This window comes from Meles meles, chromosome 2, assembly GCF_922984935.1.
Source record: "Meles meles chromosome 2, mMelMel3.1 paternal haplotype, whole genome shotgun sequence".
Classification (NCBI taxonomy): Eukaryota; Metazoa; Chordata; class Mammalia; order Carnivora; family Mustelidae; genus Meles; species Meles meles.
The window spans coordinates 152,348,940-152,374,936 of NC_060067.1; the positions used below are offsets into that span (position 1 = coordinate 152,348,940).

At 51.9% G+C, this 25,997-nt stretch overlaps 1 protein-coding gene across 1 annotated transcript in view; it reads left to right on the forward strand.

Moving 5' to 3' along the window:
* Positions 1 to 3,759: 3,759 nt before the first annotated feature.
* The window catches only part of LOC123937150 (L-gulonolactone oxidase), a 31,838-nt gene continuing 9,600 nt past the window's right edge, over positions 3,760 to 25,997 (forward strand). The window contains exons 1-7 of the mRNA XM_045997759.1: positions 3,760 to 3,915; positions 4,826 to 4,927; positions 7,147 to 7,272; positions 9,230 to 9,324; positions 13,046 to 13,136; positions 15,462 to 15,647; positions 25,021 to 25,128. Of these exons, the coding sequence (XP_045853715.1) occupies positions 3,913 to 3,915; positions 4,826 to 4,927; positions 7,147 to 7,272; positions 9,230 to 9,324; positions 13,046 to 13,136; positions 15,462 to 15,647; positions 25,021 to 25,128 (711 nt within the window). The 5' untranslated portion in view covers positions 3,760 to 3,912. The remainder of the gene's footprint in view (positions 3,916 to 4,825; positions 4,928 to 7,146; positions 7,273 to 9,229; positions 9,325 to 13,045; positions 13,137 to 15,461; positions 15,648 to 25,020; positions 25,129 to 25,997) is intronic.

The window sequence follows — 25,997 nt, forward strand, 5'->3', positions numbered from 1 at the left end:
ATTTCCTCCAGAACGTTTTCATCGTCCCAGACATAGAACATGCCCATTGAACACTTAACTCCACGTTCTCCTCCCTATCCCACGGCAACCCCCATGCTACTTTCAGTCTCTATGAATTTGACTATTCTAGCTAATTCACATAAGTGGAATCATATGGTATTTGTCTTTTTTGGGAATGGCTTATTTCACTTAGTGTAAGATCCGCAAGGCTCATGTATGTTGTAGCCTGTGTTAGATGTTCTCTTTTGAAGGCTGAATAATATTCCATTGTCTGACCAGGCTACATTTTGTTCATCCATTCATCTGTTGGTTGACACTTGAGGGGCTCCTGCATTTTGGCTATTATGAATAAGGCTGCTATGAACATGGTGTACACATACCTCTTTGAGTCCCTGCTTTCAGTTCTTCTGAGTTATATACCCAGTGGTGGAATTGCTGGATCATAGGGCAATTCTATGTTTAATTTTTTGAGAACTACCGTACTGTTTTTCCAGAGTGGCTGCACCTGCACCATTTTTCATTCCCATCAGTGATGCAAAGAGTTTCATTTTCTTTACATCATCACCAGCACTTGTCATTTTTTGAGTTCTTGATCATAGCCCTCTTCATGGTCAAGTGGTGTCTCACTGTAGTTTTGATTTGCGTTTCCCTCATACTTAGTGATGGTGAGTGTCTTTTTCTGTGCTTGTTGGCCAATTGTATGTCTCCTATGGAGAAATGTCTAGTCAAGTCCTTTGCCCATTTTAATTCATGTCTGTTTTCATGCTGAGTTGTAGGAGCTCTTTATATATTGTGAATATTAATCCCTTATAATACAATTTATAAATATTTTCTCCCATTCCATGTGTTATAAACCCACTTTTTTTTCCCTAAGGTTTTATTTATTTGGGAGAGAGAGATCACAAGTAGACAGAGAGGCAGGCAGAGAGAGGGGGAAGCAGGCTCCCCACTAAGTGGAGAACCCGATGTGGGGCTTGATCCCAGGACCCTGAGATCATGACCTGAGCCGAAGGCAGTGGCCTAACCCACTGAGCCACCCAGGTGCCCCCATAAACCCACTTTTAATCAATTAAAAAATAACTCCCATATCTAAAAGGTCTTGCTTAAGACCTAGCTTGTGTTTCTTACGCACATCATTGTTTTCCATGTTCGTGCCAAACCCCTCAGAATGGGACGAGATGTATCAACGTTGGGGAGTAGGTCTGACAACTTGGCTTATGTCAGAATTTCAAAGATAAACAATTCTTGTTTTATGCAACTCAGAGTAAGAAAATTCCAGAGAAAGCCCCCCAAGCAGTAGTCTTTTTTGCCTTTTGAATAAATTGAGGAAGATGAATTATTTGGTCTTTCTCTTCATTGATTTTCCTGGATTCAGATGGAAAAAGGACTCAGAGAAGCAGGGGACAATTTAGACTGTGTGCCATCCCTCTTTGTCTTATGTATTGAGTGAACTTTATGCCCCACATCACATTTTAAAGAGAATGAGTAGTACAAGGCAGTAATATCTGCAGATCAGAAATCATTAAACACACTTCCAAATGTTCACACTATTTCAGAGAAGTGGTCAGTTACCACGTACCAATTGTGTATTAAGGAAATCATTCTGATTGATGAACAAGTATGAGGGGAGAAAAGGTCAAAAAACAAGCTTCAGTGACTATTGAAACAATCACATTAATTTCCCTTGCCAACCAGTGTTTGAAAAAATTAAGACTCAGCGATTATTGAACTAGCAGAGCCTTTCAGGCAAGAGGAAATTAGCAATAAACCATCACCCTCAACCACAGATTGGTGGCAACGCAGATTGAATTAATTGACACACACACTGTTTTTGCTGATTTTTATATTCCATTCCTATACCATTTTATGTTTCTCAGTAAAGGCAAATTATAAGATTGATGTGACTGGCTTGTGGAGTGGGGAGAAAAGCCTTCCCTCCAAGGGCAGTTAGCAAGAGACGAAGAAAGAAAACTGCATGACTCTAGGCTCTGGGAAATCTCAGCACCGTGTGTGTGTGGGGGGGTGTGGGGAGCCCCTGGGCAGTTTGGGGCACACTCCAGGCCCATCCTGCACTCCATAGCACCTGGGTTCCAGAATGTCTGAGAGCAGAATGCATTCACCAGAAGGAGAAAGCATGAGTCTGACTGGGATTGAATGGGGACATTTGTGGTGGCAGCAGGACACGCTCAGCCTGAAGTTGTGGAGACACGGCTGAAGGGTGAGTGGGAAGCAAGTTACTTATTTAGGGTGACACCCGGCTGACTCTCAGTGCTCCCTCTCCTCCCTGCCATGGGCCTCTCTGTCTGTCCCCCCAGGCTTGATACTCACCCCATCTGTGGGCCGAGGTTCCCAGGCCTCCTTCCAGGGCTTCGGGACAGTAGCCAAGCCAACCAGGAGCTTTCTCCACCCCTCAGTGCCAAGGCCTCCAACCACGGTGCCCCTCACCAAGCCCTGACGCTCCCAGGCGGCAGTCTGAGGTTCTGTGGGAAGGCCTCCAAGCCCAAGTTTGCTTCTCTCAGACAAAGAAGCCGCAGCCGTGGAGGGTACAGGCCCTACCGCTTCCCTCAGGAACCACCCAAATGAACGAGGCACACACGTGGGAGCCAAGAGCCGGGGCTTGCTCTTCTGTCTCGTGAAGACTGAGTGACTTCGGCAGCAGAGACTGATGCTCTCACGTCCCGGAGGCCTAGAGTCTGCCATCAAGCTGTCGGCAGGGTTGGGGTCTCCCGCTGGGAATCCTGGTTTGGGAGATGCAGGTGTGACTCCGACACTCCCCCTCTCCAGGACTTTTCTCCAGCATCTCTGACCCCAGTTCCACTCCTTCAGCCCGGCCTTTCCCCCTCCCCAACCCCAGAGCTGTCGCTCCGGCTTCCCGCTAGACCCCAGCCCTTGGTTTGGAGATATCTGATCAGCCAAGATGCTCAGTGGCCAGTCTGTTTGTTCACTGCACAAATGTCCTTTGGGTGCTGGATCTGTGCCAGACACCAGCTAAGGGTTGGCAAGAAGACAGTAGTGTCCCCAGAATCCCGCCACCAACAAGCTCACTGCTGGGGCAGGTGCAAGAGTTTGTGGCCCTTTCAAGCTCCCATGGCATCCCGATGCTCCTTATCCGTCTGCTCTAACCTTTATATACACCTAAGGAATTAGGCCAAAGTGCCCCAACTTTATTGAGGAAGAAAACAAGACGCGTGGAGATGAACAGGCAAAGCGCGGTTAACGAACACGGGTCTATCTGCCCTAAAGCCCGGGAAAGAGAAGGCCCCTGCTAGAAGACCCTGCCTGGGCTGAGTGGCTTTTGTCTCCCCTCCCCCAGCCTGTGCTAAGCCACCAGCCTCCTGTCCTGTCTCCCTACGGCGGCGATGGGCGGCTTGCTGTATTCATGCCCTAACCCCAACGGATGAGCTAAGTAACACAGACGCAGAGCCCATTCGTCCCAGGATGCCACATGGACCTTCCTCCAAGTACAGACCAAGGGAGTCCCTATTTAAAACCCCCACAGGTCCCCCACATCACAGCCTCCCCTGACCTATGGAATTAGGGACCCAGCTTTGAAGCGGCAGGGTCCTCTGGTTCCAGAATGCGTAGAGCTGAGTTCAGAGCCCAAGCAGCCTCCAGCGACAGAACAGCAGCCTCTTTAACTCAGCTCTTCGCGTCCCTCGCTAGGAAGTGCCCCCCAGGCAGGGGGCAGGCCTGAGCTGCTGTTTGTCTGGGTGGAGCCTGTCGCAACACTGTTTACCCACCTTTGCCGAGGCCCGAAGCCCCTTGGTATGCAATAGATACAGAGCCCGCGGTGAGCACTGAGGTCGCTGGTGCTGTCTGCTCCAGACCCTCGCTCCACCTCGCCTCTGCACCCCGCTACTGGGCGCTCTGCCCCCTGAGGAATCCTGAGGCCACTGACCCACTCCTGAAGCCATGGTATGGTCGGCCCAGCAGGGCGGCGCTCAGGCTGGGCCCGGGAACCAGGCATGGGAGGACAAAATTAGGTCATGTCTGCGGCAGGGACCCTCTTGAATTGGACTTGAGGCTCTAGGGGCGGCACTGGGGTGTTGGGGAAAGCGTGCGAGGGGAAGACCTGGGTTGAACTCCAGTGTCTTCACTTGATTGCTGTGTGTGCTTGGGGAAGTTACTAAACCTCTCTGAGCTTCCATTTCAGCTCCTGAAAACGGGAGTACTGTTACCTATTTTGTGCATTATTAGAAGGTCTAAATAAGATACGATGTATAGAGGATCTCAATACAGTGCTGGGTACACAGGCCGCATGCAGCAAATGGGAGGCTTATCCCCAGCGCTCCCTGCTTTGGTACAGAGGCCAGGAAGGCTGCTGGGGAGTCTCCCAGACTTGGCTCTTCCCGGCAGGAGAAGTCTGGTGGGAGAGGTGACCGGCAGTTCAGAGTCCCTCTCGGGTCACCAGGCAAGCTCAGGCTGCTCCTTCTCCGGTCTCCCTGCTCAGCGGAGTCCACCTTCTGCTGGGTTCCTCTGAGAGGTGCCCCAGCCAGAGAGGGCACAGAAGAGCCAAAACCTGCTTTCCCTGGCTCCACTCCTGACCCCGTCCCTTCCATTGAAAATGGACATTTCTTGCGTGATCTGCCCTGTGGCCGCGAGGGTTCAAGGGAGATCACAGGAAGCCCCACACGGAGCTGCTTGGGTTCAGAGTGTCCCATGCGTGTGGCATCTTCCCAGCGGCCCTAAGGGGTGACCCGGGCAGAGGAGCCTGGCTTGGCACCCAGACCCCAGCCTCCCACCCTATGATGGCGGGAGCGTGGGAGGGCTTCCGGGCAGCTCGCGGCCACGGGTCTGTGGCCACCCACCTCTTTTCCTCTCACAGGTCCATGGGTACAAAGGAGTCAAGTTCCAGAACTGGGCTAGGACCTACGGCTGTTGCCCAGAGATGTACTATCAGCCCACGTCCGTGGAGGAGATCAGAGAGGTAAGCCACATTCAGGGCGGGAGACCAGACCCGCCCCGGTGAGGAGGCAGGGACCAGGGACGTGCCTGGCTAGAACCACCGCCCCACACACCTCCCGCCCCACGCACCTCCCACCCGGAACCGCCAGCCAGGCAGTCCAGGCTGCCTGTTACAACTGACCGGGCCACCACTGACGATCAGCATTGCATACACTTCCAGCTCAGACCTCTCCTCTGGGTGCTCTCCTTGTGTGTCTCAAGGCCATCCCAGACTTCCATGCCCCAGACGACACTTCCAGTGTTCTGAGACTCCTTTGTTTTTTATTTCAACCTCGTTTATGACTGTCTCTGCGTGAGGCACCTGCTTGCTCAAACTGGAAGCCGAGAAGTAGGGCAGTGTCTTTTCTTTCCCTTATCTGGCAACAGCAAGTCTTGCTCCAGAAGTTTCTGGAATCCATCCCCTTCTCTTCAGCACCATTGACGCTCTCCATGCCATTGCCGCTCTCCATGCCCAGTCCACCCAGTCCCTCCCTCACCCACCACGACATGACCTGGGCGGCCTTGTTCCTGGTCTCCCGGCTTCGATTCTTTCTTCCTTGGAATGTAATTTCCAAATCAGTAGATGCGGGGTTTTTTTTTTTTTTTTTAATGTAAATTGATGGGGCTACTCCCCTGCTTCAAGCCCTCTGGAGGCTCCCTATTGTTTGTGGAGTAAAACTGTAACTTGACTCCCAAGGCCATGTAACACCTGGCCTGGGTTCACCCTTTGTTCCTAAAACAAACCAAAACTTTTCCTACCTCAGGGCAATTGTATTTGCTGTTCCCACAGCCAGGAATGCTTGTCTCTTCACTCTTCGCATGACTAACTCCTTTTTATCCTTTAGATCTCAAGGTAACCTTCAGCTCCTCAGTGGGTTCCCACACCACCTTATCTGCAGCAAGGCCCCAGTGTTCTCTGTCTCTGCCCCTTGCTTGTTTCCTTCACAGCATATTAATAATCGCTTGGAATTACTCTGTTTCACAGATGGGTAAACTGAGACTAATAGAGGCTTTGTTATTTTCCCATATTAATAAGTATCAGAGCCAGGATTCATACAGGGATTGTTTGATTCAAAGCCCCTCTCTCCTCCTGCAGGAAAAGTGGTTGAGTTAGGCCCAGGAGAATGGATAAAAGCTCCACAGGGGACTGGGGAAGGGCACTGTGAGCAAAGGAAAGTGAGGGGCATGGCCTGGGGAGGCACTGGACAGATGGGGGGTGGGAACAGATGTGCCTGGAGGGGAGGAGTGGGCAGAGGGCAGAAGAAGAAGGCTGGGAAGGTGGGAGCAGAGGGCCTTGAAGGCCGAGGCAACTGTCTTCCTTCTGAGCTGAGGGAAAAGCTGGACGTATGCTGAGATGGCCATAGGCCAAGGCCGCCTTCAGCTGTACTAGCCTACAAAATTGTGAATTCCCAGCAGGCTGAGGCTACTGTGGGCTGATGTCTCCCTGGAGGGCTAATAGGGTCCCAAAACTAGGTTCTATGGTCAGGAGGCTCACGGAAGATGATGATAAACAGATTCCTTTGTTGGAGAGCCTGTAGTCTTAAACATGTCGCAGGCATCCTGGATTGAGAAAGGAACCAGCGAAGACAGAGCACTTCCCAGTCTTACTTGCTCATGGAACCCCTGTGGTACCCATTGTCAAACCAGTGTTCCATGGACCAGACATGAGGGTTTTGAGCAGGGACCCGCGGGTGAAAAGGAGTGCATTCATTTGAGTGATACCATGCATTGATTGATTTACTGATTCAGTGATCACCAGAGACTAGTGGGGCTGGACGTGGTACCGACACAGGCAGGTACCAAGTCAAATCAAGCCACTGTCTGCCCCAGGGGCCTTCATTCCAGCTCAGGAGGCCGCCGAGCCCAAGTAGGCCAAGATGAGCCTGTGGCATTCAGGTGCCCTTGAAAGGTTTTGTGCTGGGGAAGAATGCCATCAGGTGTACCGAGAAGATCCCCCAGCGAGAGCGCACGGGGACCCCACCCTAGGCTGATTCCTCGGTTTTCCATCCCGCCTACTTCCTGGCCCTGCACTCTGGCTCCCTTTCCCTGAGTGGAGTGCACAGCGGCCTTCAGCCAGGCAGGGGCCTTGGAGGCCGCGGGGTGCAAAGCCTGGGCGGCCCACCCCGCTGTGGCCCCACCAAGTCTCAGCTGCCTGAGGGAGAAGGGCAGGAGCTGGTGCTGACTCGGGCATCCTCTTGGCAGGTGCTGGCCCTCGCCAGGCAGCAGAACAAGCGGGTGAAGGTGGTGGGCGGTGGCCACTCGCCATCAGACATCGCCTGCACTGATGGCTTCATGATCCACATGGGCAAGATGAACCGGGTTCTCCAGGTATTCAGAGACTTCGGCTCCCACCTCTGCCTCAGTCTGCACCCCAGCCCCAGGAAACGCCTCAGCTTTTGACATCAGGCTTGATCCCCTCCCTGCCCCGAATCCAAAGTGACACCCCACTTCCTAACTACCCGTGATCACCCCTGCGCAGAGCCCTCCATGGGCCACCTCAGGCCTCTTGTCAGGTGTGCGCGCGCCTCCTTGTGGCCACAGAGAGGATGTTCACCCCGTTCCGCCAGGGCCCCCTCTCTGCTTTTCTGTAACAGCAAGTCAGACCCTACCAAGATGCACTTGCAATGACAAATCTGGAAGGATTGGTGCTTAATTCGTTTTACATATGGGGAAACAAGATCTGAGAGGGTAAGCGACTCGCCTAGGGTTGCACAGCCAATCAGTAACAGAGCTGGGTACAAACTCAGGAGTCGGACACCAGCACTGTGCTGAGATACCGTCTGTGCAGTTCAGCCAGCACTTGGGGAGCGCCCCGCCCAGGCCTCCTGGACACCTGCCAGGGCGAAGAGGTCAGACAGGTGCCTGAGAATAGGAGAGCTCCTATTCTCCCCTGCTAGGGCCTGTGGCCCGGAGCTGTAGTTTTTGCCAAGTTTTGCCTCTTCACCCAGCCCTGCTAGCAGAGGTTCTGAATTCCCATTATTTCCTTCTTTGTTCAGGCTGACAGTCTCCACGCTGGTCAAGATGTCAGTCATGGCAGTAATTAACTCTGATTGCTAATTAGTGAGGACTGGGCTCCAACAATTGATTTTGCCGGGCTCTGTGCTCAGGGTGGGTGCAGTGAGCTTGTGCTCTGGAGTCACACGTGTGAATTCTCTCAGTTCCACCCCACCCCCACCCCCACCCCCGCCTGCACCATGCTCATGTGACCTTGGGGGAATGACTTCAAGTCCCTGAACTTGGCGCTCCTCCCTGTGAAAGAAGAGACTCTGCTCTAACCTCCTAGGGCTGCCAGGAATCTTCTAGTGCCCTCCTCGCCCATGGCAGGAACCTCCCGTCCCCTGCCAGTTCCCAGTCTTTGGCTCAGACCTGCCCGGGTGAGAGTAAGTGGAGAATTTGGACTCCCATCTAGCCACTCAAGCCCCCTACAGGATTAGACCCTCCCTAGTGGGTGACTCTGCATGGCTCTATGGGAATACCACTGTCCTGGTCTGGGGGCGGGGGGTGCGGTGAGGTCGGAAGAAAGCACAGTAGTGGCAGTTAGGAGACCTGAACGCTAACCCAGTTCTGCCAGTGACATCGAGCGAACCCCTTCACTTCCTTGCTCCTCATTTCCTTCCCTTGTGAGAAGAAGGGGTTCCATAGAATGCAGTAGCCCCCACTTACCTACAGTTTTGCTCTCTGTGGTTTCAGTAACCCACTGTAAACTGCTATTGGAAAGCAGATGATTGGAAGGGAATAGAACAGAAGGACGTAGCATCAGAAGGTCAACAATAGCCTAATCTTACGTTAGAGTTCTACGTCCTTTACCTCACTTCTTCCCATCACATGGGCATTTTACCATCTCACATCCTTCCAAGACAAGAAAGGCTGTGCACAGTGTGATAAGACCCCTTTAGAGAGTCTGCAGTCCTGTAATCTTCATTACAGTATATTGTTATAACTGTCCTATTTTATTTTTAGTTATGGTTGCTATTCTCTGACTGCATAATTTACAAATTAAACTTTATCTTAAGTTGGTCTATATAAAAGTCAGTGTTATCTGCATTTTCCGGCATCCACCGGGGGTCTTGGAACACATCCCCTGTAGATAAGAGGGGATGACGGTATTCCTAGAACTCCAGCAAATCTGGGGCTCTGCCCATCCTCCCTTTGGTTGCCTGCAGCAAGCGGTGGCTTGAGCTGACCTCAGGCTGGGACAGATAGGTTCCTATTCATGGGGCAGTAGCTGCCAGGTCGGGGCTGGGTGAGAGCCTGGCTGACCCCAGCCTATGTTGGTCTCTTGCAGGTGGACACAGAGAAGAAGCAGGTGACTGTGGAGGCTGGCATTCTCCTGGCTGACCTGCACCCACAGCTGGGCAAGCATGGCCTGGCCTTGTCCAAGTAAGAGCCACCTCTCCCATTCCTGGTGGGCCAGCGCTGCCCTCCACCCCTTGCCTGGGGTCTTGGCCAGACACTCAAGGATCTGGCAGGAGAGAGAGAAATACTTCCCAGTGCACACCCCCTTTCTCTAGACCCCTGTTCTTTCCTTTGTGGGGTACCTGTCTCCCACCCCCCATGAGTTCAGGGACTGTCATGTGAGAATACAAAGAAACAGGTCAGAGACAGGCTGAGCATTAAGGAAGAGTCTTGTAAAGGGGCTGGAAAACTATGGACTAAATTGTTCTTAAAACTTGCAGTAGACAGTTGTAAGGACCCAGACAGAAAGATATGCCAAGTAAGTGCAGAGGAACCGAAGGACCTGCTGCCTGAGCCACAGGACTTTGGGGCATCCTTACCTATGGGTGTACTCATCTCTCTAGCCAAACACCTCAGTCATAGCCTGGATTTAGTATCGGGGATTTCCACTGAAACAGGTGTCAGATGTAGCCAAAGGATTGAATGTCTAACTGTGGAATTTTAACCACTGGATAAAGGTAACAGGTGTTTTGGATAGTGGTGTAGCAATCTCTTTGCAGCTGGAAACTGCACTCATGGAAGCCTGTTGTTTGCTTTTAAGCATGGGTGGTCCATTTGCCTGAGCTCTCTTACCACAGGCCTGGAGGCACTGCTACATCTTTTTACTCTGGAAATCGTCTGTCCTGTTCCTGCTTCTCCAAACATAATGGCAACTCAAACATTTATGAGGTGTCTACTACATGTAGGTCTTATTCAGGCCCTTAAGAGGCAAAGATGAATAACACCCAAGGAACTCTGGTCAAGGGACAGGCCAATACCCAACATGATAATCATAATGCAAGACAGTGGGTTCAAGGCAGAGAAGTGTCTGGGGCACTGTGGGGCTCTCGGCCTTGGCAGGCAGGGGAACGTGTGAGGGGATAGGAATCGGGGCCCGCAGAACGGGCCCCTGGACTGAGTCCTGAAAGGTGACCAGGTATAAATCAGAAGAAAAGAGGAAGGGGATTCAGGCAGAGAAAACAGCATGAGCAAAAGTACTGGATGGGGGTAGTGGGGGTGGCAGGGCACACAGGTGCCCTGAGCGGATAGTGGGACAGAATCTGTGACCAGTGATGACAGGAGGAGACATGTTCTAGTCATGATGGGCATTAGCTTCTGGACTCTGAGGCTTGTTAATGGTCTGTCTCTGTTCCCCTCTGGGGACCCAATCCTCCTCAAGTGGATGCGTGCCTGGGGCCCTTTGCCACTCAGAGGGAGTCAGGAGTCTTACCCTGTGTATCGCACAGGAGCCTGGGTAGACAGCTCCAAGGATGCTGTGGGGACTCCAGGAGTATCTGGCTGGGGGGCTAAAGAGAAGAACAGAGCTGAGTCAGACCCCACGCTGGGTGCTTGACAGGTGAGGAATAGAAGCCTGGTTCCAGAGGAAGAAACCAGGGTCTGAGGCTAAGTGGCTTATCGAAGTCACCCATCTGGAAAATTCTGGAATATTCCCCCATGTGGTGGACTGGAGGAGGCACGACAGCAGCTTGGTGTAGACCCCAGCTTCAGAAGCAGAGGGCCTGGGTGCAAACGTTGCTGTTTCCTGTTAGTCAAGCTCCTTGACCCGTCTGGGCTTCAGGTATAGAAAATGGGTCTGAAAACAGGGCACTCAGAAACCTGGGTGAGTTAAAGATGGCCCACGTAACGGCTCAGTAAAATCTGTGCTCACTGACCTTCTGGCTCCGCGGTGCCTCACTCCTCAAGTTCTGAGATGATCATTCCTCTGGCCGTGTTCTCTCCAGCCTCTCAGATGCCAGGCTGACCCTTCCTTCCTTGACCCCTCTCCCTCAGGGTCTCACTGTAATCCAGTTTACTTCTTTGAACACAGTGGTCACAGGCCCGTTTCCATAGTGCTTTTTAGTCTGGTAGGCTACGTGGAGAAGAGGAGACACATTGAATTCCATGAACCACCCCTTTGTGGGCACTGAGGTCCTGCTCAGGTGGTCACGATTCTACATAAGGCTGCGATGAACATCTTTGTGCTATGCCTTTCCTCACGTTGGAGGATTTCCTGAGAGCAGGAGTCCATGATCCTCTTTTAACATTCTGGTATTTTCCAGATGCCTAGGTGGCTCAGTCGGTTAAGAGTCTATCTTTGGGGCGCCTGGGTGGCTCAGTGGGTTAAGCCGCTGCCTTCAGCTCAGGTCATGATCTCAGGGTCCTGGGATCGAGTCCCACATCGGGCTCTCTGCTCAGCGGGGAGCCTGCTTCCCTTCCTCTCTCTCTGCCTGCCTCTCTTGTGATTTCTCTCTGTCAAATAAATAAATAAAAAAATTAAAAAAAAAAAAAGAGTCTATCTTTGGCTCAGGTCACAATCTCAGGGTCCTGGGATTTACTCCCACATCAAGCTCTCTGCTCAGCGAGGTGTCTGCTTCTCTTTCGGCCTCTGACCCTCCCCCACTCCTCCCTGTTCCTACTCTGTCTCTCTCTCTCTCTCTCAGATAAGTATATAGAATCTTTATTTTTTAAAAAAAAATTCATTCTGGTATGTTCAGAAGTAACCCAACTCGTGGACAGAGAGACAAGACTAGACACAAACGTGGTAATGGGGATGAGTAAGTGGAGGCTGGAGAGGCTTGGGTTTCTTCGTCCTCTCCCCGTTCTGCCAGGACGGCCCCCCAGGTCTCACCGCCTCTACAGGAAGGTCTGAGGCTGGCCTTCCTCATCACTGCCTTCACCGCAGGTGTCCTGCTGCGCCTTTGGGAGTCAGGGCCCACCTGCTTCAGAGACCCTCGGTGTGTGCGAGGAGCGCAGGTGCATGAGGCGGTGGGCACACGGCTTCAGCCGCTAAGCCCATTTCTCACGTGGGCTGTGCTGTCGTGGTGGTGCTGGGAGAACACACTGCTCCCTGCCACAGTGGCACCCGGGGGCCTTTAGTAAAATAAACACCAGTTTCCTTCTCCTTTCAGCTGTGGCTGGGATGTCTCAGAGGACACTATTAAGAAGTAGGATTTTTGAGCATGCTTTTTTCCCTTGACCCTGAGTTCTGGGCACATCTTTCTAATTCCTGCCCCCAGAACACGCCTCTAGAGGGCTCCTGCTCCCCCTCAGGACTCCGGTCCCCGGGTTCACACGCAGTGCTGTGTTCCTTCCAGGGCCCAGGACTCTGGGCTGAGAGACCTGGGCTCATCCTGGAGACCCCGAGGGGTGACCAGCTCCTCCTCCTCCTCTCCTGTGGGTTCAGGGAAGCGCCTGCCTCCTCATACCTTCCTGGGACACCTGTGTGAGCCGTTTGAACCAAGTCACTCCCTTAGGGACTCTGCGGGCCTTGACAGGCTGGGGCTAGAGGTGTTTGCAGGAGCGTTTGGGCCTTCGCTTGGTGGAGAAGATACCATTGGCAGATGGGGCCCGTGGAAAGGCATGGTCCCACACTGCAGAAACCCCAGAGCTGGGCAGCCAGGCCGCCTCAGAGCTGGGCTGTACCCCCACCAGCTTAACTGACGAGCCTTTGAGACGAGGAGGCAGAGGCTCAGAGAAGGGAAGGGCCACCAAGTTAGACAAACTTAAGTCACGGTACATTTGGGGCCAGAGCCTAGACAAGAGATGAATTTATTATTCTGCTCTGAGGGGCCTCGTCCTGCAGCCCAGGGGAGGGAGAGGGTATGGTCCCAGGGAAGCCTAACCACCAGTCCCTTGTGTCCCTTTCACTCCCTCCTGTTGAGCTCAGCTTGGGAGCCGTGTCAGATGTGACTGCAGGGGGCGTCATTGGGTCTGGAACGCACAACACTGGGATCAAACATGGCATCCTGGCCACCCAGGTGAGTCCCCCAATTGGCTGCTCCATGACTACCACTGATGGCCGTGGGGTGGGGATGGGATGAACACCTCTTCCAGGCAGCCCCACGAAATCAGGGGCTCTGTGGGCAGTGTCGGCTCAGCTCCACGTGGGTTTCAGCCAGCCCAGCTCCCTCCCTCCGGCAGGTGCCCTCCACCCACTCTCTCTCCTTTAAGCCTCATTTGTCTGCAACAGACAAGAAATGATGAGACACCCCTACCTCTCAGGAGTGTCCGGGCCACCCTGTGGAAAAGGGCAAGTAGGGGGAGAGGTTCCATCCCCTCTGAACCAGACAGAGCAAGAGGTCTTCCGAAGTCGGCAAGGGAGGGGAGGGGCCAGGACCGGAGCAGGGGGCCTCCTGGAGTGGAGTCCAGCAGATGTGGGCCCAGATCTGCCCCTGATCACCATTGAAAAGCATTTCTTAAACTTTAGGAGAGACCGGTGTGAGGAACTGGTTACCAACACAGACTCAGGACTCGGATCTGGGTTCAAAAGCTGCCTCCCACATACAGGAGGCATGCGCCTGTAGGCAACTTCTTTAACTCCTCCATATCTCCATGTTTTCTTCTGTAATTCAGAGAGAAGCCAGGAGGACCAAAGGAGGTAGCTTATGTTACTTACATGGCTGAGCCGAGGACAGTGTGTGATTTCTGTGTTGGGAGCTTCCCATTTGAGGGGCTTCCTGACAGGCCCGGCTGTGTGCCCCGGGGAGGCCAGCCACTCACTGTTGGGGCCGGGAGAGATCCCTGTCTCTACCTCTGGCTACCTCAGTTTGCTCACCTGGAAAATGGGGATGGTCACAACTGCAATGCATCCGGGGTACTTACAAGAGCGTACACAGTTAGTGCTCAGTAAATATTCGTGACGGGTTTTGCATGTAAGACAGGGCCCTTTCTGAAGCTCCCACTCTGTGCTATAAAAGCAGTTTCAGGGTGGCTGGGGATTGGACCACAGGGTCCACTTAAGTGACCCCTAGTTAACTATCCAGGTGTATGGCTGTCTCCTGAGGTAAGCAGACGCCCCAGCAAGCATTGTCTGCGTGTGACTTCTGGGGACTGGATCCCATGTGCTCTGGTCTCAGAGCGGCTCCGAGATCAAAGGAAAACAGCCCAAAAGCAATTTCTAAGAGATTCCTTTTTTTTTTTTTTAAATACATATTTGTTTTCCTGTATACCACGAGGGAAACCTAATTCACACTTGGCCTTAAAACTTCGCTTTCTCATCAGCATTGTGCACAGACTCTGGTTGCTCTTGTCCTTCTCCCTTCCCTCTTTCTACCACAAAAGCCCCACAGAATCCCCAGGCAGGTAAGGGATGTCCTGGCCTGAGCCAGGAAAGGGGAAACTGACAAGGGCACTTGTGTTCATCGCGCTCGGCCCCTCCCACAGGCAAGAGCTGTCTCAGCAAAGCATGCTGGTCTTTGTGGGACCTGATCCTCTGGCACTTGGAGCCCTCTGTGGACATTCCACAACCCTCTCCAAGCTCGAGGGGGAATGTTCAGCAGAGTATGAAATAATTCTGGGTGACCACAAATCAAAATGCGCAGGAGATTTCCTAGCCCCTTTTCTTAGGGAGCTCAGCTGGAAAGGAGCGGGAGAGGCCTATTATTTTATATTATGCCAAGGGCCAGGAACGAGGGGAGGGGATTGACATTTCAACGTCCACTGTACAGCGGACACTCAGCTGGATATGGCACACACTGTCTCTGAGACAGTTATTGTCCTCATTTTGCAGATGAGGAAACAGAGAGGTTGGATAACATGCCCAAGGTCACACAGCTAGTAAAGCGGTGCCTACCTTTATCTGTGGCTGGACCCAGACGAGGGGCTTCACTGGCCAGTTCTTTCTCACAGCCCTGGATCATGGACAAAATCTGGTTTCTACAAAAATGATTCTGATGCCCTCGCTCCTACCGATGGCCATCGTGCCCCATTCCTGCCAATTTCTCCCTCTGGAATTGGTCGCTGGTAATGGGAATTAGTTCGGATTGTCCGTTCTCTCACCCCAAGGCTCTAGCCGCCAACTACACATGTCAAAAGCAATTTCCATCCCAATTAGCAGGTAGCAGGGTGTGGAGAAGTACTTAAACCAGTGAGAAAAGAGGATTCCTCCAGAAATGGGCCCCGGGGGGTAAGAGCTCGGGGACAGAGCCTCCCGTTCCCCATTGCCCTGTGGCCAGGTGGCATTGATCTTCTGGGGATAGGCAACTCCCCTCCTGGCTTCCCAGGACATATAGGGCAGGGAGGGCCTCAGCTGGGGTCTATGGGAAATGCCGCCGGGGTTCTGAAGCACCACTCTCCACGGCTAGGTGGTGGCGCTGACCCTGCTGACCGCCGACGGGACCATTCTGGAGTGCTCCGAGTCCAGCAACGCAGAGGTGTTCCAGGCGGCGCGGGTGCACCTGGGCTGCCTGGGAGTGATCCTCACCGTCACCCTGCAGTGTGTGCCCCAGTTCCACTTGCAGGAGGTCTCCTTCCCCTCCACCCTGGAAGAGGTACTGGCATCTTGCTTACCCCCGCTCAACCTCAGGAAATAAAGGGAGGATGCTGACAGGTAGGTCATGCTCCACTGACGGCCCCGGGGGGCTCTGCAGGCCCCCTGAATAGGGGAGTGGGCTGACCTTTCTAGCTCTTCCTTGCCCCAAGGATGCTGTGGCCACGTCCCTTTCTGAGCAGGTCAGTGAAGCTCAGAGGAACTGCCTGGGGTTGGCAGACATCTGGGTGAGAAGGGAGGTTGGGTGCTCTGGGAAGGCATTAACTCTCGACTGCACTGAGCTGTAGCAGGTGCCCAGGATTCCCTTTACAATGGCTTCTCCACAGCCAAGCAGGTGGGCCAACTTTGCATTGGGCTGGCTGCCCAAGGTAACACACAAGGAATGTGGATCTAGATGATGGAGGGTGGAAAGGATGACTTCTGACTGATAGCGTTGTTTTGGGAATGAACGAAAAGCATGTTGCCTGACTGGCTGACTGGAGAGATGGGTCAATGCATGGACGGATACATGGATGGATGGAGGGATGGAGAGGGATGGATGGATGGACGGCTGGGTGCATGGATTCACAGTTGCACAGACATACGGATAGATATGTGGGTGGATGGATGGATGGATGGATGGATGGATGGATGGATGGATGGGTGGATAATTGGTTTCATGAATACACCGATGCACGGATGGACGCATGGATGGATGGGTAGCATGCAGCAGCCCTGAAATGCCTGATAATCACAGTCTATGGGAGTCAAATCTATGGTTTCAAGGTCCTTGGTCTTTGAGTGCCTCCACGGTCATCTCATCATTCAATAGGAGTAGACCCTCTGCACAGTTGAAATAGTGAATGATGTAAGCATTACTGACCCAACATGGGTAAGGTGGGATTGGCTATCCAGTTGACCTGGCCTTGAATGCTGGCTCTGTGACCTTGGGCCTGTCATTTAAACTTACTAAGCCCTAGTTTCCTCATCCAAAAAGAAAGTTGGTAATATCTACCTTAAAGTAATGAATCCGAGGATTGTATCAGGTAACACATAAATTATCTAATTCAGTATTAAAATATGTCCCCAGTGGCACCTTGTCAGTGATAAAAGAAAAATACAGTTATTTAGAACCAGGCCTAAAATCCTTACCTCAGAGTTTTTAATGCATGAAGCCACAGGGCAAAGCCTTATATTCGGAAGGCCTCCTTACTCAGAGGCATGGTGTTTGGTGGACATAGATCCCCAGATCTCCCAGTTGGTGCTAAGAAAGGGATTGCACAGCTATGACGGGAGGTGGCGTTGATCCCTGGAGTACCAGGACTGAGTCTGATGGGAAAATAATTGGCAAGTGAACTGCCTGATCCTTGACCCAAGAAAGCAGGACTATTTTGGGACAAGGACATTTCATGGAACTGTTCAGCAGGGACAAGGTGTGGCTAAGCCAGGGAGGCCCACCAGAGTCTGGCTGGAACTAGCCCAGACTCGGAGCCTTTGGGGGCCACCTAGGCCTGGCTCAGCCAGCTACAATCTTCCCCACCAGTGCTAGAGGGCAAGTCTAGACCCCTGTTCACTCCAAGTGGGGTTCAGAAAGCATCTTACATCCTGTTCAGTGCCAGGCATGTTGACTGAGGCCTCCTGTGGGGTCCGCATTTGAAACTCTAGGGTAATTCCTGAGACCACAGAATAACATTCTGAGCACCCGCTGCAAGGATCGATTTTCCCTTCAGCCCTGGTGCCTCCAGAATTCTCAGGCTTTCCCTTCTCTACTTCTTGGGTGGGGGGGGTGACTCCTCCATCCGGGTCATGGGGCAAGATATGGCAGGGACTCCCACTGAGATGCAACCCGTGCCTTCCTCTCACGCTTCAGCTGGGAAACCTGGGTATCCCCTTCTTCTCCTCAACAAACCAACAGACCAAGCAGCCTGCTCTGGGACTTGACACAGAAGACAGTAGCCAGTGCAGACGGCGCCGCCAGGAGCCAAGGAAGTAGTTCGTAACAACCGCCAAGTCCCAAGGGAGCCTGGCAGAGAGAGCTCTGACCAGAGTCCGAGCTGGGGGGCGGGGAGATGTGGGAGAGAATGAGGTAGAGTGGGCGTAGCCTGGAGTGGTACTCAAGGGGCTGAAATACAGAGCCAAGTCCACTTTTTTGAGGGCCCAAGTTCAAGAGATACTTAAGATGAGGAGCCAGTAGGACTTGGCAGCTGAGTGTGGAGTTGAGGGAGTCAGAAGCGGGAGGCAGAAAGAGCACTCCCATGGAGGTGGAGAATCCAGGAGGCACAGCGGGTATGGGGAGCGAGATGATGAGATTAGCCCGGGAACTCGGGTTTGAGGTGCCTCACGTGGAGGTATTGGAAGGCGGCTGGTACTGGAACTCGGGCAGGAGGCAGAGGCTGGGGTAGAGATTGAGGGGTTGTGTTAGTCTGTTAGGGCTGCTGTGACAAATAGCATGGACTGGACCAAGATGTCTACAGGGTTGGTTCCCTGTGCGCACTATCCCCTTGGCTTCTAGATGGCTATCTTCTTGCGGGTCCTCACATGGTCTCCTGTCTGTATCTGTGTCCTAATCTCTTCTTACAAGGGAGTTAGTCATGTTGGACTGGGACCCACCCAATGACCTCATTTAACCTTAATTGCTGCTTTAAAGTTCCTGTCTCCAAATACAGTCCTATTACGAGGTCCTGGGGGTTAGGATTTTGATATATGAATGTGGGATGGATACGGTTCAGGCCAAAGCAGGGGTCGTCCACTCCCTAGGTGGTCACGGGATAGGCAAGATCACCCAGAGGGGGTGGGTTTGGGTATGAAGGGAGTGGATAAGAAGATGGAAAGGGTGTCAAGAAGGAGGCCAAGGAGGATGGGTTATAGAGGAATGAAGCCAATGAGGAGAGGTTGGCCACAAGGGCAAGGGATGCCAGGAGTCCGGGACGGAGCTGGCAATGGGGTCCAGTTCCATGGGGAATTGGAGTGTTAACCGGTGTGGTCATGAGGAGGTTGTAGCTGACCTTGGTGAGATGGTTTCAGTGGAGCACGGGGCAGGTTAAAGGATGGACGTGCAGCACAGACCGCTTTCAGGCAGGAAGGGGCTGCTGTCATGTGCTTGATAGTTGAATCTTTTTTCCTGCCTCTCACATAGGTCACCACTTGTTACTTTAAGCTGCAGGTTTTGACCTGGAGATTTTTTTTTTAAATGGCTGCTTTTTGCCAGTAGGACCAGCCCCCAGGTTCCTGCTAAGATACTACAGCTGAGTGGATGGATGGTCTCCTGTTACCTGGTCTGTTCTCTTTCTGCTCCTCTCCTGACCCAGCTGAGATCGACTAATAGTAATTATAGCCAAGTCCTGATTCTAGGGGAGCCTGAGCTCAGGCCTCTACCCCAGCACACTCACACATGGGTGTGCACGTGCACACACACACACACGCACACACACACACACACACACACACAGGCTGGCCTCTGTGTCTATCCAGAGCTCAAAGACTTACCTCAATGTGGAGACTTCTAACTTAGACGTGACATCCTTGAAAATTCTAAGTGACTCTAGGCAATGGGCTATGTTCTCATAGCTTCCAACTTCTTTGGTTTTCTTTAAAAAGGTTTTATTCATTTATTTGACAGAGAGAGGGCATAAGCAGGGGGAGTGGCAGGCAGAGGCAGAAGGAGAAACAGGCTCCCTGCTACGCAGAGAACCTGATGTGGAGCTCGAACCCATGACCCGAGCCGAAGGCAGACGCTTAGAACTGACTGAGCCACCCAGGCGCCCCCTGACTTCTTTGATTTTGAAAGGTTGTGATGACACGTGAGAAATAGCAGTGGAAATCTCCTCTCCTAAAAGACAAAGTAGCCCCCCGCCCCCCACACACAGTCACACACCAGTAGACACTCAACAGGATGTGATGAAAGGTCTCCAGGGAGGGAGGCAGAGCCCGCCGAGTCTGGCTGTGCTGCCACCCTGTTTGAATAGGGTCCCCTGCCACCATGATTGAGCAAATCCCTCAGATTTGGATCCCCCAGTTTCTTTACCTTTTAAAAGAGCAGATGGCCCCTAAGACCTTTCTCAGCTCCGACAATCTGTCAGAGCAGCGCTTGGATTCGAAGCTGTCCCCCACCTGCTCGCCACACCCTGGAGACAAGAGTCCCCTCTGGCATTACTGTTTCTCTCCTTTGGAGCATCTGGTGAAGTGCCTGGGCCCTGCCCCTGAGAAGAGGCATGAGTCCCGTAAGGAACATCCCCCCACGGCTCCCACATAGACCGCTGCTCACTCCAAGGGGGCTCATGGAGCAGGAGTCTGTGAGACAGCAAGCCCTCTGTGGATCTCCCCCTTTCTGTGAGCCGGTGACTGCTGCTCTCCGCCCCGCCCCCCCCCACTGATGCAGAGCCCCCCTTCCTCCTTGAGAGACCCATCATCAGCTTCCTTGGAAGCCGCCCACAGCCCTCCCCACACTCGCACAAGCAGAAACAAGGACTGCCGCAGAAGGTCAGCGGCATCTGCCGCCCTGTGATTTATTCCAAGGGGGCTGTGCAATAAACAGCCCCATATTTAATTTGCTTTTGCTCTCTCCACTCAAATCAGCCTTTAAAGGGCACCTTCGAGAGGCTTTGAATGCTTAGGAAAAGGAGCTAAGTGGATATGGAAAGCCACACAACACGGACCTTGCGCCCCTCAAAGGAAACAAACCCATGGAAGCAGAGGGAAGGACCAGAAAATGGTCATTAGAACAACTCCCCCTTGCTCAGCCTGGGATGTTTTCCCTCTCATCTAAAAGAAATACTAATTGGACATAACCTTCCTGAGGCTTGAGTTTTTGAGAACCAACGGGAAGATAGGGCACCCTCCTGTTCTGGCATTGGTAGCTGCTCCTGGTTTCTGGCCGTTTAGGTTGCCAGGAAATTCCTGCCTCCGTGGGGGTGGCGAACTGCTGCCTTGAGTATTTGCCTCTGTGTCTGGGCGGCTCCAAGATGTGCGCAGCTCCCCAGCTCATGTCCTCCCCGACCACGGGCTTGTCCCTGATGGCCAAGCCTTCCAGGTTGACTGGTCCTGGGCTACAGGAGGAGCATTTGAGCAGCAGGAGGACAGGGAACCAGGATGAAGGAGAATGACAGTCGCTTCTTGCACATAAAGTTAGGTTTGAACACCTAGCTGCTCCGCCATTTTTCCTTCCCTTATTGTTTCTTTCCTTCCCTTTTCTCCTCTTTCCTGCCTTCCATCCAGCATGTGTCTATAAAATACCTACCGTGGGTCTTCTAGCCTTGAACTTTGGAAGAGCCCAAGTAGACCCATCATGAGGGGTGCGGTGAAGAGCTTGGAAATATCTCTCCAAGTCAGACTACCAGGTTTGAAGCCCCGAGACTTTGCTGACACTGTGTGGGTCTGGAAAAGTCTCCAATAAGAGCTGTCCACTGTCCCTGTGAGATGTTGTCAGGACTCAAGGAAACATAGCAGGTGAACCCTCTGCCCTTTTCTTTAGAGCCTCAGAGAGAGGAAATCCCAGTGCCTCCTCTCTCTGACTTTACTCACAGAGAATATTACCTAGAAACACCTGCTGTGTGTGTGGATCCCAAAATTTAAGTCAAAGCTGCCTTTCCAGGCTGGGGTGCTGGTCACCTGTTTTGCTCCTGGACATTGTGACCACTTCTTGAAATGTTCCCCCTTCCCTTTGGCTGCTTGGTGACTTGTTTCTGGAGGGCAGGGATTTTATCTGAGGCTTCTTACTCCCCAGCACCCACAAAATACAAACCAGTGCTCAATGCAAGGTAATTCAAGGTCACTTGATCATCAGTTTATTGAAAATCCATCCTTCCTGGGATTTTCCTCATCTGCTCCCATCTTCAGAAGGCATGAAGATCTTAGAAATTGTTGTCAACCTTTTTGCCCTTTATGCCACCCAAAGCATAATGAGATGTGATGAGGACAACTGGCTGCCACGTCACTGCTTCTGTAGGGCCCCAGGAAGCAGGATTGGTTTTAGTGTGTCACCAGTCTGTCCAGATGCCAGCCACTCTGCTGAGGCTGAGTAACCCCCCACCCCAACACACACCCGATCGACTTGGAGCCCTCTGCTCCCAAGCCTCATAGCCAGTTCTCAAAAGCCAGCTCAGCAATGCCACTACATCAAAATCTGGCGGGACAGAATCTGCTAGAATCCTTCATGCCTGTAATGTGCCAAGGGAGAGATTCCTCTGGGACCCAAATTGTTGTGATAGTGCTCCCAGGAGACCTAAGTCAGATTAAGGAAGTTTGTGATCCTAGGGACCATCTTCCTCCAGATAGGATGGTTTGTGGGTCCTGAAGGAGAGACTTTAATTTACAGTGTGTGTGTGTGTTTGGCAGGGGCAGGGGTGTCACTCTTCCACCACCGTTCAGCAGCCTCTTGGTGCCATGGAGAGTCCAGAGCTTCATTATGCATGGTTCGTGCCTCTAGAAGCTTAAAATTGTGTGTTGGGCCGGTGAATATATGCCTTGTTTCTCTCATGCAAGGAGGAAAACAAATGACTGGTGTCAGGAGAGAGGCACAAAATGGAATGAGGGAGCTGAGTCTCATCACTCCATTCTGTGTAGGAAGCTGGATTCCGGCCCCAGAGCTGAGAAGGGCATCATTATTACATTTACAGTTGGGATTCTGGGCAATAGAGGGGGTTTTCTCCTTCCCAGTGTCCCAGCACCATCCTCCAGGCAAAACCAGCAGGCTCTGTTCCTGGCTCTCCCAGGGAAAAATTAGCTCTGTGCAGAGGCTCCCCATATGTGAGTCCTGTGGGCCATGGGTTCATCACCCTATCAGGATGGAAGTGATAGAGACAGGGGCCCTGGGATTTCATCCTGAACTTTTCCTGGGCCTTCAGCACAGCAGGAAAGGCCTTCCTCTTCCAGTAAGGAGTGATAGGGTACTCCAGCATTTTCTGTGTAAGGCATTGTGTCAGCAGCAATAAGGCAAGGGGTTGAGAAGGCACAGCCTGCAGACAAAATCTGTCTCACTGCCTGCCTTTGTAAATAAAGTTTTATTGGCACACAGCCACGCCCATTGTCTATGTATTGTCTGTAATGGCTTTCACGCTACCACAGCAGAGTTCAGTAGTTGCAACAGAGACCATATGTCCTGTCTGGTTCTTTACAAAAATTGTACTTATCTGTGCTCCAGCAGGAGGAGTCAAAGCTGGGTGAGACAGTCCCTGACCTGGAAGAGAATGCTTCCCAATTTCAGAGAGAGATGGATGCTTCAATAACAACAGTCTAGTTATGAGATGAATGCAGTGTATGTAGAAGCCACTTAGAATGGGAGGAGATGGCTTTATGAGGAGCATTTGAATTATATACATCACCATTCAGATACGACACTTTTCAGGGCTCAGTGGCCACGTGGGGCCGGTGGCCATTGTATCAGACAGTGTTCGTGGACGGAGGTCATGGCTGCTGAACGAAGTTGTGTGGGCTTTATTCTGTAGGAAACAGAGAGCTGCTGGGGATTTCAGAGCTGTGCTTTGTATGTTGTCTGGAGAGATGAGAAAGGGGTGCTAGTATGAGGCCGTGCAAGAGTATGGGTGACGGGGCACCTGGGTGGCTCGGTGGGTTAAGCCTCTGCCTTCGGCTCAGGTCATGATATCAGGGTCCTGGAATCGAGCCCCGCATCAGGATCTCTGCTCAGTAGGAAGCCTGCTTCCCCCTCTCTATCTGCCTGCCTACTTGTGATCTCTCTCTCTGTCAAATAAATAAAATCGTTAAAAAAAAAAAGTATGGCTGAAAGCTAAAAAGGGCGTGGACTACATCACAGCAGCAGCAGTGGGTCACAGGAGAAGGCTAGGGAGACATTTGCAGAAATACAACAAGGGACCAACAGACTGGAGCCAGGGTGGGGTGGGGGAGGGTTAGGATGACAGCCACATCACTTGAATGCCAACAATCGTCCAACCCATCCTTGTATCCCTGGCTGTATCATGCACTGGCTAGCAAGTCAGGGGGCCTCCCTGACAGTCATAACAAGGAGCCAGAATTCCAGAGTTCCACTGCTCTCAGACACTCCAAACTCAAGTTCTAGATGGGTTCATCTCAGTGCTTCATCTTGACTTCACCTTCCTTCCTGAACAGATGTGGCCATCCTTCCTCAAGCTCACCAACCTCTTTAGACACTGGATTGACCCATGATTGGATCCAGTCATTTGTCTATGCTGGGGACCAAATTCCCCACAGTGTGTTTGGGCAGTAAGCTTTTTTTTTTTTTTTTTCCCTGACACTCTGTCCTCCCTCCCTCACGTGTTGAGTTTATAGCTTATAAAGTATTTTTATTTTTTAAAAATTTTATGTATTTATTTGTCAGAGAGAGAGAACAAGAGAGCAGTGCAAACAGGGAAAAAAGCAGAGGAAGAGGAAGAAGCAGGCTCCTTGCTCATCAGGGAGCCTGATGTGGAACTCGATCTCAGGACCCTAGAATTATGACCTGAGCTGAAGGAAGACTTTTAACAGCTGAGCCACCCAGGTGTCCCTATCAAATACTTTTAAATCCATGCTCTCCCCTATCCTTACAACAGCCTTAGAAGGAAGGAAAGGTGTTACTGTCATCATCCCACAGGACAGTCACTGAACTTAGGAGCTTTGATGTAGATTATGTCATTTCATTGCACAAATGCTCACATGTTATGGATGGGAAAGCCAAAGCTCAGGGCACACGGCTCCTCCAAGGTCATGCAGCTGGTAAGCTGCATACCAGGGCTCAAATCAGAACTTACTCCAAGACCAGTGGTGCTTTTCCTCAACCTCCCAGCTCCCTCTCAACCCTCAGTCTGTCTACCCCGGTCTCAGAAATTGTCCTATATCTGCTTGTTGGGTTTTAGGGAGACATGATTTGCTCTGTGATGTCATCCCCAGGAGTGCAGTGATGAGTCATATTAGAGCAAGATTCTTCGTTCATCAGGCTTTATGGGGATACAGGATAATGATAAGGATGATGATGATGGCAGTGATGACAATGTGAGGGTAACAACAGCAGCAGCTTATACCTGTCCAGCGCTTACCATGTCTGTGACACCATAGTAAGCACTCTCTAGGCATTCATACCAGTCCTGACATGGGTATTGTGATTAGTCCCATTCTATAGAAGAGGAGCCTGAGGCACAGGGATATTACATGCCTTGCCCAAACTCACATAGCTAAGAACTGTTCCAGCCAAGACAAATCATTTCTTTCCTCTGAGCTGCTTGGGGAAGTCAACATGCAAAAAGGACCATCTTCATGTCCAGCATATCATAAGGCACATTCCATGTCATTTGGCAATGTTAGGACAATTGTAAGTATTTTCCTTGGTGGGAAGAATCTGATGCACCCCCAGGCCCTGACCCCGGTACTTCCCCCACCGTCATCCTGTAACCAACATGGTCTTCCCTTTCTCCTTCTGCGGGGGTCAGGTTCTTAACAACCTGGACAGCCACCTCAAGAAATCCGAATACTTTCGCTTCCTCTGGTTCCCGCACAGCGAGAACGTCAGCGTCATCTACCAGGACCACACCAACAAGGTAGCAACAGCAGCATCCCCATCCTTAGACACAGCCTGCAGTCCCCAGGGTGGCTGACGTTTGTCTTCGTCCCGATGATCAGTGAGGTGTGAGAGGGAAAGCAAGAGTGAGCATCGCTGAATGTGAGGACAGAAGCAGGGTGGAAGAAGGAAGGAGAGTTGGCCCAGTAAGGGTCCAAGGTGACCACTGGTAGGGATGTGTGGGAGTGAGGTCAAGGGACAACCTAGATGTGGGAGAGGGGAGCAGAAGTATTGGCAGGACCGGCTAGGATAACATAGGGTGCAAGGCAGCTGGGCTGTACCTGGACAAACCATCTAATACACCCCCTCCTTCCCTCCAACTCCCCCATCTTTGCCACCCCCAACTGGACAGGTAAAGGAATCAGTGGTTTTGTCTCTCCCCCATGTCCTTAGCAAATGGGCTGCTTGTCAGCAGAACACAAAACCATCCCTTTAGGATGAATGTTCAAGGGACAAGTCAAACAAAAGCAGTGGCACTCATTGTGTGTTAGGGGCTGGCATGGGGCTCCTAAAGGACGATCGCTGGATACCTGCCTCATGGGCTCGGAAGAGGAGGGACCGATGCACATCTTTGTCTTGTGCAGAATAAATACATACAGAGATACATGAATACACGTGACATGAAAGGGGCATGAGATTTGGCTGCGTCACCAAGAAGTGAGGCTTTCAGTTGTACTGGTAGGTAGGTCACTCCCAAATACACACAGGCATCCTGTGACACTCCTGGGACACATAACTCTCTAAGGGGACACTGTGATGCATAGGTCAGAAAGCAGCCACTGAATTCTATAGAAACCAATATTACACTGTCTGTTAACTAACTAAAATTTAAGGATATGTATACATATA